Source organism: Peromyscus eremicus, chromosome 11 (genome assembly GCF_949786415.1).
Source record: "Peromyscus eremicus chromosome 11, PerEre_H2_v1, whole genome shotgun sequence".
In the NCBI taxonomy this organism is placed as follows: domain Eukaryota; kingdom Metazoa; phylum Chordata; class Mammalia; order Rodentia; family Cricetidae; genus Peromyscus; species Peromyscus eremicus.
In genome coordinates, this window is record NC_081427.1 from 27,778,655 (window position 1) to 27,792,430 (window position 13,776).

The 13,776-nt window shown below is 37.8% G+C and overlaps 1 protein-coding gene across 1 annotated transcript in view; it reads left to right on the forward strand.

The window, feature by feature from the left end:
• The first annotated feature begins 4,227 nt into the window (after nucleotides 1–4,227).
• Spef2 (sperm flagellar 2) overlaps nucleotides 4,228–13,776 on the forward strand; it is a 166,246-nt gene continuing 156,697 nt past the window's right edge. The window contains exon 1 of the mRNA XM_059276634.1: nucleotides 4,228–4,363. Within this exon, the coding sequence (XP_059132617.1) occupies nucleotides 4,306–4,363 (58 nt within the window). The 5' untranslated portion in view covers nucleotides 4,228–4,305. The remainder of the gene's footprint in view (nucleotides 4,364–13,776) is intronic.

Consider the following 13,776-nt stretch of genomic DNA (forward strand, 5'->3'; position numbering starts at 1 on the left):
ATAGGGTTTTACTATCATGTTATGGTGAGTAAATAAGAGCAATGATAATAGATTACATTATTATGAGGGATTAGAAGAGGACCCCTGAGGGCCAAGAATTAGAAGGGAGATATTCCACACCCAGCATTAAGGAAGAGCATTATCTCTACCCCATATAAGGTTAGTCCATTAAATATATGTGTCAGGTATATTGTATAAAATAGTAAATTTACATATGGCCTTTTCAAACATCTTAAGTATCAGTTATCCTTCCCTCCATCCTCTTCTCTCCCCAAACTTCCTGTTATTATGAACCTCCGTTGTTAACTTAAAACAACTTAAAATCTTCTAGGAAGAGTGTTTCAATGAAGGGTTGATGACATTTGAGTTGGTCTGGGGATATGTCTGCAGGGAACTGTTTTAAGTGGGATCAATAATGTGGTAAGATCCAACCCACAATGGTTCACCATTCTTTAGGCAGGGCATTCTGAACTGTATAGAAATGAATAGATATGGCTGAGCCCAAGCAAGCAAGCAAACATATGTATTTATTTTTCTCTGCTCTTGACTAGGGATGTGATGTGACTAGTTGTTTGAAGCTCCTGCCATGACTTCTCAACACAATGGGATATAACTTGGAATTGTAAGCATAAATAGACATTGTGGTGATTTGAATGAGAAATGAGAACTGTCCAGGTACTGAACAATTAGTTACCAGTTGGTGGTGGTGTTGGGAAGGTTTAGGAGGTGGAGCCTTGATGGAGGAAGGACTCACTGGGGGCAGGCTTTGAGAGTGTAAAGTCTCATGAACTTCCAGTTCACCCTCTCTCCTATGTGCTAGCATTTGAAGATGTGAGCTCTTCCCTGCCTGCTCCTGCCCCTTGCTTGCTGGTGATGTCATACTTCTCCATCATGATAGACTCTCATCCCTCTGGAACCTTAAGCCAAAATGAACTGTTTATTCTTTAGGTTGCTTTGGTCATGTTGTTTTGCCACAGCAACTGATAAATGATTATTACAGATCCTTTGGTCCCTTAGTTACCTTTTATCTTAGCAAGGTAAATGAAACTAGAACCCCTCCCATTTCCCCCTACTAAGCCACACTCCATGGTTTCCCTTTTCCTCTTCATACAACCATACTCACCTATCTCCCCTCTCTTAAAATCATTCTTCCCACCCCAGAAGTAATTTTCCAGTTTATTGGCTTTTTCCAGTACTTTAAGTTAAACACATAAACATTAAAGGTTAAGATACACATATGAAAGAGAACATGCATTATTTTTCTCTCTGGACTTGGTTTACCTTACCCTGTTTAACTTTTTCAAGCTCTCTCCACTTACATGTAATAATTTCATTTTCTTTGTAGAGCAATAAATACCTGTGTGTATTTTATTTCATTATCCATTCCTCATTTGATGGACATTTAAGCTACTTCCCTTTCCTAGATATTGTGAATAGAGTAGCAGTGAACACAGATAAGCAATTATCTCTACAATAGTATATAGTGCCTCTTAGGTGTGTCCTCAGGAATATTATAGCTGGGTCATATGGTTGACCTATTTTTAGAATTTGAAAAACTTACACACTGATTTCCAGTATGGTCATAACTACAAAAGCAAAACATGGGAAGAGTCATTTCCCTTGTTCACACATCCTTTTGTGATTACCATTTTAAGTCCAGAGGAATTGCACCCAGCCCATAACACAAAGGAATAATAAATTGCACAACATAATTCGTATATTGTAAATTAAGTGATGTGTGTTAAAAGGCCTCTTGGCACACTGATTCATACCACAGAATTTCAACAGTTCTAGATTTGCAAAAATAGAAAACAAATGTGTCCATTTGGTTTCTACTGGTACATCTGAGTCAATTGGACCTGAGAAGAAATGTCAGTCACTGAGTATTATCTGAGTAACTTTGGGAAAGAAATCTGATGTCAGTTAAATAACAGGATTTGGTACAATTAGTCATTAAAAGTCAGGAATTTGCATGACATGTTGTTGCTCATGATAGAATTAAATGGGCTGTAATGTAGAATTAAACATTCACTGAATAGAACAACCTGCATTATAAAGTGTAGCAGAAGTTTCCCAAGTCCCACCTGGCCCCACAGTCTCATAGCCGCTTATAAAATAATCACTCAGAGGCTTACATTAATTATCAACTGTATGGCCTATGGTAGGCTTCTTGGTAGCTAGCTCTTTCATCTTAAATTAACCCATTTCTATTTATCTATGTATCGCTGTGTGTTCTGTGGCCTTACCTGTGTCCCATTACACATTGCTCCTTAGACAGCAATTCGGCATTTGTCCCATTATTCTTTCTCCTCTCACTCTCTCTCTTGGATTTTCCACCTGGCTCCATCCTGCTCTGCCATAGGCCAATGCAGCTTTATTTACCAATCAATGGGAACAGCATATATTCACAATATACAGAAAGACATCCCACAGCAATAGAGTAACTGGGAAAGCCTATCATTTAATTTTAGTTCAAAAGCAGAAACTACTAAGGTTTGTAAAGCAGAGGAAATAATAAGTTTAAATAAGATTAGTGGGTCAGAAGTATTCAGAAATACAGGATAATTTGATGCATAGTAAATTTAAATCATAATAAAAATCTTATCAAGAGTTGAAGTATGGAGGTTAGTGACTTTGGGACTACAATAAAAATTTGCGGCTCATTAACAAGTTTGAGTTGAAACTAGAACATAAAGAACTTTCAGTTGGTCTTTGTCTTCTAGTACACTGCGTTAAAAAATTAAAACAATTATTATTGACTAAATTCATTCATTGGCAGTTGAGTGTGTTTGTGCATACTTGCGCACAAGCACAAAATTCATTGTGGATATTCTCACTACACCTTCTTTGATCTTATCACATCTGTCTGAACATCACCTTCTCTTACAAATTCCTGTCTCACATTCATGACTTTCTGTTATGGTTTTGTGTCGCAAGCAGTTTAATCAAAGCTGTCTGTGTGACCATGCATTTGTAACTATCCATTGTTACCTGGTAAGAAATATCTTATACTCCACATGCAAACATACATACAAAAACTTAATACACACACAACTACATATATAAAGCATATACACATATTTTGTCTTATTACATTCAATGCCTTCTGTTATTTTCTACTCAAATCAATCCTATACTGTTCCCCTTAAGGATTCTTCACTGCCTCACTGAAGGAGTCACAGTGTCTAGGCAATTTAGTGAAGTTCATGGAAATTTCTAAATGAAGAGAGATGACAAAACTTTAGGAATTGTACCAGTTATACAGGACAGAATAAAGAGAACACTTAGTCTGGTAATTACTGTGGCCATGAAGGCAAACAGATTTATTGCATCAGTGTCTGTCAATTGAGTAAGGCCATTGTAAGATAACCCTAGGAAAGGAAAATAGTGATTGAAGGTGATGAGAAAGTGAAGAAATGAATGAGAGACATGTGAAAGACCAACTGAGATTTTAAAACCTACATGAGTCTCTACGTGGCGATAGATGTAGAACCGCTCATGACTAAATTCAAAACAGCTATATGAAATAATTGTCTAAAAACTTCTGAAATACTCAAATTCAGTGCACAGATAAAATACAAAACCTCACATAGCCTTAGAAGAAAAGGCAAGTTTGAAGCATATGCTGAGCTTGTACTGGGAGCCAGGCATCAGAGTATGAATTTTCATTTAATTCTGACAACTTGCAAAGCAAGCATTGCATCTGTATCTATAGGAAGGAACGGCAAGGTTCAAAGAAGGTAAGTCATTACTTTTGGGCAAAGAACTTGTGAGATCAAAGCCCAACAGAAAGACTCACACATATCTGATTGGGAAGCTTGGACTTTATTGATAGTATAAAATTAAAATTACAAAAAATATTACAATGAATAATTTGAAGTAGTGCTTTTATAAAACAAATTGCATTTCAGTACACATTATCGTTTTTCAAATCAGCTTATGATCTCAAGTAACTCTTTATAATCTACCCTTGAATATTTACGGAAGAAAAATGAAAGTTTTTAATTCAACTGATAATTTTTTTAAGAAACTTTTTATTTAATATTATAATTGCTGTTCAGACTCTTGAGAGCCTTGTTCACTAGCATAAGCTCAGGTCTTACAAGCCAGTAGGGGGCAGACAACAATTTCTGTATCTTTGGCGAGGCTCTGGTGTCTCTTCCTCTCTGAGCCGGTTACCTAACTCCAGCCTGGTTGCGCTTCCTTAGCAACTGGTTGTCCTGGGCGACGGGAAGACGCAGTCCCGCAGATTGCATTCCTGGCAAATTCCTAGCACCTGCTAGTGGTCGAAGTCGCCAGTGAGCTATGTCGGAGATCCTGTGCCATTGGCTCAACCGGGATTTGAAGGTGTCCCGGACCGTGAGTGAGTGACCACAGCCTAGGGCAAGCGAGAAGGGGAGCAGGGAAGTGGGGGGTGGGGAGACGCTGATGGAAAGTGTCCCCTGAGTGGCTAGCAGCGCCCCCAGTGAGGGCCAGCACTCTTCAGTCCTACCTAGCCACCTGGGACCTTCTCTTTTCATCCTGCCTCTGGCATTACCACCCGCACCCATCACGAGGTCTCAGCCCTCAGAGTTTCTAACCTAGTCTATATTTCTAAGCAGCCAGGGAGGCCCAAGTTTGACAAACTGGCCTGCTCCGATGCGGAGGAATCTTGGTTCCTGTCTGTAGTCTGACTCTGGCTTTGCTTCCAGGACATCTGCATTAAGAGGTGCAGGACAAGCCCACGGAGGAGCAGGAAGTGCTTTCGGGAGTTAACACTTTTTCTGTTTCCTCCAGTGTAAATTAGATCCAATCACACTCTCTCTTTAACAGCAAATGAGTTGATGTAGAATATGTTAACATTTGCCAGTTTTAGAAACGTTAACCAGTTCTAAACTTTAGCTGTTTGAAATACCATCCACCCTTTTCTAAGCTAACCTTACTTAATTTTATCAAAGGCATAAAGCTGTAGCAGAAGCTCCTAAATTCTTATGACCCAGAAAGTTACAAACAGGTCAGATTTGGTGAAAACCAACACTTCCAAGCCTAGCACTTCAGTATGCTCTTTCTCCTCTTTGGGGGAGGGATTATTGTCTCTCCAGAGGGAACTCGTTTTCAATTGCTATGGATTTTCCTCAAGGCAAGACATTTTCAGGACAAATCATTTCAATCTGTCTTCCCAGAGGAACCCTTGCCTTCCTGCCAATTGCTACCGATGGGGGCAGTGATGCCAGTTCAGCCCTGGGTCATTCATAGATGCTGCCAGATCAGAAGTGTTTGTGCGGGTGTGAAATATCTATTGTCAGCCCAAGGATCTTCAACACATAGCATCCCAAGTTGCGTTTCTTGAGGCATAAATATTATATGTATTATTTGCTAAACCACCTCCACCCTGCTATGAGCAATAATAAATTCCTTCTCAGTGTTCTATCTCTTTGCGCCTCAGAGAGTTTCTCTCTCAAATATGATGCTAAACTCAGGACAATATTTAGCATTTATCATTTCTTCTTCCTCTCTCTTCATATTGTCTAAAACTGCAGTATCACACCTTATGTTGCACTATTCTGAGAGAGCAGTTGCACATTTCCTAGCTTAAGTTGGTTCACTTTGATAATAAAATTCACTCCATTTCTTCAAGTCCCTAGAACCCTTGTTGAGTAAAACACTTTTGGAAAAAAGTAAATAAAATTAATCATAAACATGCAAACACTAGATGCTAATAAGTTTGAGAAATTTGATTTTGGGAGGAAGTATGACCTCATTCTGTGAAGATTAAAAGCTTGGAGACATTGTAAATAAAAATTATAACACCACAAGCTATGAGTGGAAAATTCCCAGCATCTTTTTTCCTCAAGTATAAATCTGGAAATTGTTAGCAGAGACACCCCCTGCTAATTTCATTTTGAACACTAGCAATACAGCCATTGCTGAATCCCAATTGCTGCAAGATGTCTAAGGAGGCAGTCTCTGATATAGCCAAATTATGCATGTAAAGGGCTATTCAGAGTACAGGGAATATATTCAGTTGTGTTTGTAATGGAGATAGGATTCCTGTGTACCTAAGTGAACACACAGACTCTTGTAGAAGTCTTCTGGTTAGGTAAGCTGTTCTTTGAGGTGTGATGGAAAATTTTTAATACTTTGTAAAACATATGATGTAATGAAACAGTATAAGTTGAAGAAAATAATTTGGTGATCTCTGGATAACAGCTGTGTAAGGGGATTGGAGACCTGACTGCCTAGCTCTAAATATCTTCTTCACCATCACTAGCCAGTAGCCTAAAGTTCACTGTACTTAAAAACAGCATTTGTAATGATGCTTCATCAGTTGGTTGTATCTAGGTTACATGGCATCATACATGTAAAACATTGAATAGCACTTGGCACGGGCATAGTGAGTAAAGATCTAACTTGTCAACTTCACTCATTTAAAAAAAATCAACATAAGATATTTGAACAAAGATTTGTATTTATATTTGATTCTGGAACAGAAATCATCTGAATAGCCTTAAACAGAGTAATAGTTACATAAACCATGTTCTTTTATGCCATGGAGTACTGTGCAACTGTTGAATGAATGGGATACATGTATTGATGTAACAGATTTTTGTGTATTTATTTGAGTAAAAATATTGTAGCTTATTGTAACTAGTGTAATTATAGTTTTATCAACTATAAAATACATATACAAACATATACACAGGGATTAGGGAAAAGAAACACATGTACTCTGCTGTTCTATATTGTTAACATGTCCATAAATCTTCATATTGTGATTTATTTTAACATAAGTATATGTGCAGATATAATCCAAATGTCAATGCTGGTTACCCTGAGGAGGCAGTCATTTATATATTGCCTTCATGCATTTCTATTATTTGGATTGAGCTTGTGTTGCTTTTAGAGTTTAAAAGGAAAATTCAGTATAATATTGAAATGAGAAATCAAACTTCATGAAAAAATAAGAGAAAAAAACTTCAGTTAAAACATGGATGCTTTTATAATAAAGTATTTTATGGACTCTTTGAAGGGTTTTTCTCAAATAAAAATATAGTTGAAATAATAAGAAAATAGTTACAGGCTACTGAATATTTGTATATTTGTAACATAGAATATGCTAAGACATTTTTAAACTATCTTTTTATTTGATGTTAAAAACAAGCATAAAGTAATGTCTCCAAGTAAAGATGATAATGAGAACATTTGGGAATTGGTCAGGGATGTGCAGTTAATAGATTGTAGAGCTAAGATATTAACGTAGATATTTGACTTTTGCTTTTAGATACTATATTCTATATTAGTGTTTACATTTAGGAATATTTATTAGTGTCTATTGATCAATCCATCTACCTTCAAACATTCATTTAAACTCACTTTTAAGGGGTGTCATCCAATTTAGAGTTTTTTCTTTTAAAGTATTGAATTTTAACCACTTAGCTTCCCTGGCAATTTATAAGGTTTCAAGACATAAGTCAATTCCCAGATGGTTAAGCAGCAAGGATGGGATTATTAGTGTTTGATTAAGAGTGGTTCAGTCTGTTCATTGTTTGTGGAGCAAAGAAACAAGATGAGGATGCCACATAAGTGCCTTAATAAGGCTAAATAATCTCTGTTTGTTTGAGATACAGCCAAAGTTATTGATTTCTAGATTATCTTGAAAACTAGGTTCTGAACTACCCTGCTTATTCGCAATAGAGAAAAGACATTCCAAAAATCTAAATCAAGAATCGTCATCTTCCACTGGGGCAGGTGGTAGTGTATGTTCTTGGGAGTCCCTGTAGAGTTGATTAATCCTAATGGAGGGAGACTCCAATCTAGTCAATGAAACCTAATAGCCTTCAATAAGATATCTTTAATTGAATCATTTTCCTTGGAAATAGTGCTTATTTGTACAACTTAATAGGATCTCTTAAACTACAATACAATGTAATATCCAAAATGGTAAACTGGAATTCAAGAATTAGTTTTTTAATAATGAGTGAGGTAACCCAGACCAATAAAGACAAACATGGTGTGTACTCACTCATAAGTGGATATTAGCTGTAAAATAAAGGATAACTATGCTACAATTGACAGAACCAGAGAGACAAGGTAACAAGGAAGGTTCATGGGGGGACATCCAGATCTTCCTGGGAAGGGGAAATAAAAGAGATTTCATGAGTGGACTGAGGGCAGGTGGGGATAGGAACATGAGTGATCAGGTTGGGGAGGTGAAGTGGGGGGAGAGTGCTGAGGGAGACTGCTGGTGGGCATTTAGGGTTCGGCAGAAGCCTGGTGCAGGGGAATTACCCAAGAAGTCTGTAGGGAGGACCTCAGCTTAGACTCCTAGCAGTAGCAGATAAGTAGCCTGAACTTCCTTCTCCTGTTGCTTAGTCTTTCTGCAATTTGATATGCCATGTTTACCAATACTCATAAGAGATCTGCCCTTTCCTGGATGGAGCTGGAAAAGGAAGGGATTGAGGGGAGGAGCAATTTGGGGAAGAGGGATTGGGAGGGAGGTTGGTGGGAAGGCTGTGGCCAGGGTGTAAAATAAATAGATGAATTTAAAAAAAGAAAAAAAGGAAAGGAAGAGAGAGAGAGAGAGAGAGAGAGAGAGAGAGAAGAGAGGAAGGAAAGGGAGGGAGGGAGGACAGTGGGAAGGCTGAGACCAGGGTGTAAAATAAATAGATGAATTTAAAAAGAAAGAAAGGAAAGGAGAGAGAGAGAGAGAGAGAGAGAGAGAGAGAGAGAGAGAGAGAGAGAGAGAGAGAGAGAGAGAGAGAAGAAAGGGAGGAAGGAAAGGGAGCGAGGGACAGAGGGAGGGAAAGTAGGCTGAGCAAGACATGGGAAGCAAGCTAGTAAGCAACCACCCTTTGTGGCCTTTGCATCAGCTCCTGCTTCCAGGTGGTTCCCATCCTGCTTGAATTCCTTTCCTAACTTCCTTCAGTGATGGACTATGGATATGGAAGCATACGTCAAATAAACCCTTTCCTCCCCAACTTGCTGTTGGTCATAGTGTTTCATCATAGCAATAGTAACCCTAATGAAGATATACAGTTTCAAATTATTTGTATAGATCAGATTAATATAAGGAGAATCATAGCTAACAGTGCATGTCTCTTGGACTTTGACCATGGATAAATTGAAAAATCTAAGTAAACTTATTATGTCTATTTTAATATCTTCCATGGTCAAAACATTATTATTGATACTATCAAGGCACACTAAAGAGAAAGCTGCATTCAGGAAATAAATACCTTTATGTCTTGAAATCTGAAATGGGAATAATAATCTTTAGATACTATTATTTTGTGCCAGAGAAGACATAAGTAATGTGTATTTGAGAAGATGGCAGGTTATCATTGATGATAACTATTGACAACCATGGCTGACATCTGCTAGATACTCAGTAAGCTTTATTTCAGCATTTTCTAGCATTGTGAGTGAGCAAGCTCAGTTTTACTAATATAAGGAAGTTCTGAGGAATTCTCTGATGCTAATCGTTGTAGATTTTCTATTATGGGGTGACAATTTCTTATGGGGAGAAGGCCATCAAACTAAGTATTATTGGAAAATTAACAGGATCCATAACTTTGTTTGCCTGGCACACTCAGAGGAAAACACATTTATAGATCAAATTGCTTGTTGTCAGTTAGAATGATCTATTATCAGACAATCCTCAAACCAAGCCGATGTTTGGTTTTTATTATGTTTCTGATGGACACATTTTTATCAATATATTGATTAAAATGGGATTAGATTATATTTGCTTCATACTTCCCACCCCACAATATTTGAGGACGACACAATATTTGAAAGTATTCTCTCGTTTCCTTCTGCAGCTGAAAGCCTCTGAAATTTCAATCACTGTAAATTCTCCTGTTATTAGAGTACACAGTTGCGTTGTCACCCAGTATGCACAAGGAATATTGTTCACATGATTTTTAATTAAATAGTTCAATTTTGTGTTTTATGAAATATTCTAAGCTCCTTGTTTATTATTAACAGTTGGGTTCCCCAAGGCCCAATTTAGTCTTTCTATGTTGAATATTAATAGTTCTTGAGAATTGCCTTCAATTTTATGGGCATACTTTATTGTTCACTTGGATGACTTTTGAGACATAGTTTATCATCCCTGCCTTAGATAGCCTAGAACAAATGACAATCCACCTGTCTCAGCCCCTGAGTGCTGGGATTCTGGACCTGCACCACCATGCTCAGCTGGTTATACTTTATTTAGATACTTTCATGGGTTTATTTCTTTTTAATCTCAAGTTTTACTTTTTAAAATGGAGCTGTATAAGTAGTCCTACTGAATACATATTTTATGATGTATTGTGATCCTACCATATTATAAAATAATATTATTTTAGATCTGAAAATGAGTCTCAGGCCTTGTCACGTGTTCACAGTCCGTGTCAAAACTTAGGCTAAAATTTAATTCCCTTCCTGATGGTGCTCACAGTAACGTTGTTGGGGCGGCATCCTGATGAGACGATAAACTTGGTCTCTATCTGTGTCCACCTTGCATACTAACCCTGTACTTGCACCTCGTACCATGTTGCGATGCAGCCAAAAGGCCTTTGCCAGGTTCTGACACTTTGGTACTGAACTTTCTCACTTTTGGAAATGTGAGAAAAGACTTTAAATAAGTGAATGTTTTCTGTTGTTCTGCTGCAGTAATGTAAACTGAAAAACGACAAGAGATCGTTTCGTGCTTCCTTGGTGTATTAACACATAAATTAAGTCATATCTGAAGAGAGCTTGGTTTACAGTTGTCCAGGTAGGACATTAAACTGGCTGTCTCTAGATCCCTTCCCCTTTTACAGAGTGTCATTAAAGCTCACATTTTCTGCTAGTTCATTGTCAGGGTCATTATAAACCATATCACTTCTGGTAGAAAATACTATATCTGTATTTTCTAGCTACTAAGCAGCATTTTCCTTTATTAAAACACAGGATCCTTTCACTAGCGATAGCAAACATCAATATGGCAAGTGTAAAAAACAGCCAGCATTGTGTAAACCAGAACTAATGCTTCAAGACCAGAGTTTCATGACAATAATGATGCCAAGTATTTTCATAATTGAAATTCTATAACATAAAAATTAAGATTTCATTTCCAATATAAACCTTGAGATTCTGATGAAACCTTCCTTCCGTGGAGAGAATTGTAAAGGTCAACCATTTTTGTCATTTGAAGAGAAATTGGTCAAGGCACTCCAGGCAAAAGCCACAGGACACAGCTACAGCTGGGTGAAGCAGGCTTATTGAGTGCTTGCAAGGTGAGAATGTGTGCAGGCTCTCTGTGAGGGTGTTAGGAAGTATTTGGGCTCCCAGTGAGTGTTGTGGAGGAGGGTTCCTGGAAGTGGCGCTTTATGCTGAGTCTGACCCTCTCAAAAATGAGGAAATTCTCTGATTTTGTGGCTTGATGACATACCTAGCAATAGGGAAAAGCAAGCAGGGTAGAGCGGTGATCAGTGAGAAATCGGCCATCACTAATACTGGTCAGATTAGGGAGGTTCAGTCCCATTCGTGTCCTGGACAGTCTCTTGGTTTTGTCTGAGTTTAGACATAATTACAGTGGGTGTGTTGTTTGATCCCCAGGACCACAAATGAGCCTTATCTGCAGTTAGTATGCTGTGAAATTGGTTATGCTCAGCACAAGCAGGCCAAGGTCTTTCCGTGAGTGCTGGCCAGCTCTGAGGAATGCGAAGGGCTCTTAGAAATGGGCCATTTTCCAGCTGCCAGCAGTGACCTTTATCTCTTTCAAAGGAAAATAAATTTGCTTGATTTTAAAACATGCGCTTGGGATGTAGACAGGATCTTTCCTCTTGTCATAAGGGAGCAAATGCCACTGAGCATAAAGTGGTATGGTTTTTTATCTTTTATCTACAATCTCTAAACCAGAATTGTCTGAAATATGTTCTTTATTTATTTAGTTGAAATATCTAATGCGAAGTGTTATGGGCCTTTTTAGTGTTTATTTATCTCACTGAATGCAAACAGTCAATATTTTTCTGTACAAATCAACTGATTCTAGATGCTTGACCAGAATGGTGAAGGTGTTATACCTGGCCCTATGGTGAACTCACATCTGGGTTTCAGGGCAGTGTCAAATGTTTGCTTTCTGGACATTGAAATACCCTTTGGAGAAGTGTTCATGTTACATCACCATTGAAGATCTGTTACTCAGTGTGGAGTCTGTACAGCTAACATGACCCATCTTTTTAGAAGAGTGTAATCATGATAATAAAATCACTGCTGAGCACATTGTGAATCAGTCATGACTCCGGGCACTATATGTGCAATGTCTCATGTAATTCTCAAATAATTCTTTATGGCCGAGGATCCAGTCTTCCTCTTTTACACATAAAAAAAAAAAAAAAAAAAAAAAAAAAAAAAAAAAAAAAAAAAAAAAAACTATGGATGTTCAATTAGGTAAGGTTAAGTGGCATGTACACAGACCAGGAATAAAACAAAGTCCCTTCTTCCAGATCCTTCACTACCACTTTGGACTGTGGATGGCTTTACGTGTTTTCTTCAACTAGCACTGGTCCACATTGGTAGAGAAGTGCACAGGCTCTCACCTGCTACTGGAGCATGACAGACCTGTCACAGAGGATGACATTAAAGATTTTATCACATGTCAATTTCAGTGATGAGCACCAGACCTATGGCTTGTATGGTTGTAGGTGGGGCTGAGTTTCTGCTAAACAACCATGATCCAGATGAAAAATAAACTGTCTTAAAGATGAGTAGTGCCCTTTATCACATTTCTTAGACTATTTACTGTCCATTGTCCTGGAGTCAACTTGTCACTTCTTCACATTGGAAATGACAACTGGTAGTACAATTAATTCATGGAGGTGGTTACTATGGAATTAGTCATACTGCTTAGTGATACTGAATGGGAGGAAAAAAGCACAATAAAACTAAAAGGAGAAATGCTTTCCCTGTTTTTCTTACTATGCTTCTCCCTGATTTACCCTTTACTTACGTTGCTCCCTTTCTCTTTGGCTTGTTATGTCTTGTAGGAATATGTAGATTGAAAGGGAGCAATGTCTTATCAATTCATTCCACATTGTCCTCTTAATCTACATATCCCTAATGCCTATGCTTTTCTTCCCTTTTCCTTTCTTTGCTTCATTGTTTGCACTTATTCTTTCTTGTTTTTTCCATTTTGTACTAACTTCTTTGTTGATCTTACCATTTAATATATTTTTTTCAGTGTAATCCTTCATACTGACACCATAAATCTGAAGTCCTTTATGCATGAGAACCCGCTGACCAACGTTTTATATTATATTTATTATGAATTGTTCTGACAGCAAGATAAATAACTGATTACTCCTTTGACTTTATGCCATAAACACCTCTATTTTATCTATATTGGAGTTGTATAATTAATATTCTATGTCATTTCAAAGGAAGTGGATTGTGAGTATTTTTAAGCAAATCATGTTTATAGCAAATACTTTGCTACTGCCCATTTATCGGCTGTATCAAGGGTGACAGAATACTACTAGTCTATATCCTAGTTATTTGTGGGCTGAATTCCAGGCATTGGATTGGCTTAAACAAGCACAGGGCAAGCTACAGCAGGCAGCAGTCAAGGGAGGAGACAGAGCAATAGCTTCTGAACAGAAAGAAGTGTGCTTAAAAATTGAACCCAAACCCCAAAGAGCTAGGGACCTGGAAAAAAAGATATCGCTACAGTCTGACAATGGCTCCAGGTCAAATGGCTTACGAGAAAACTAAGAGAATAGGGATGGATTACAGAAGAGACTGGTGAGGAAACTGGAAAGAAAGATGCAA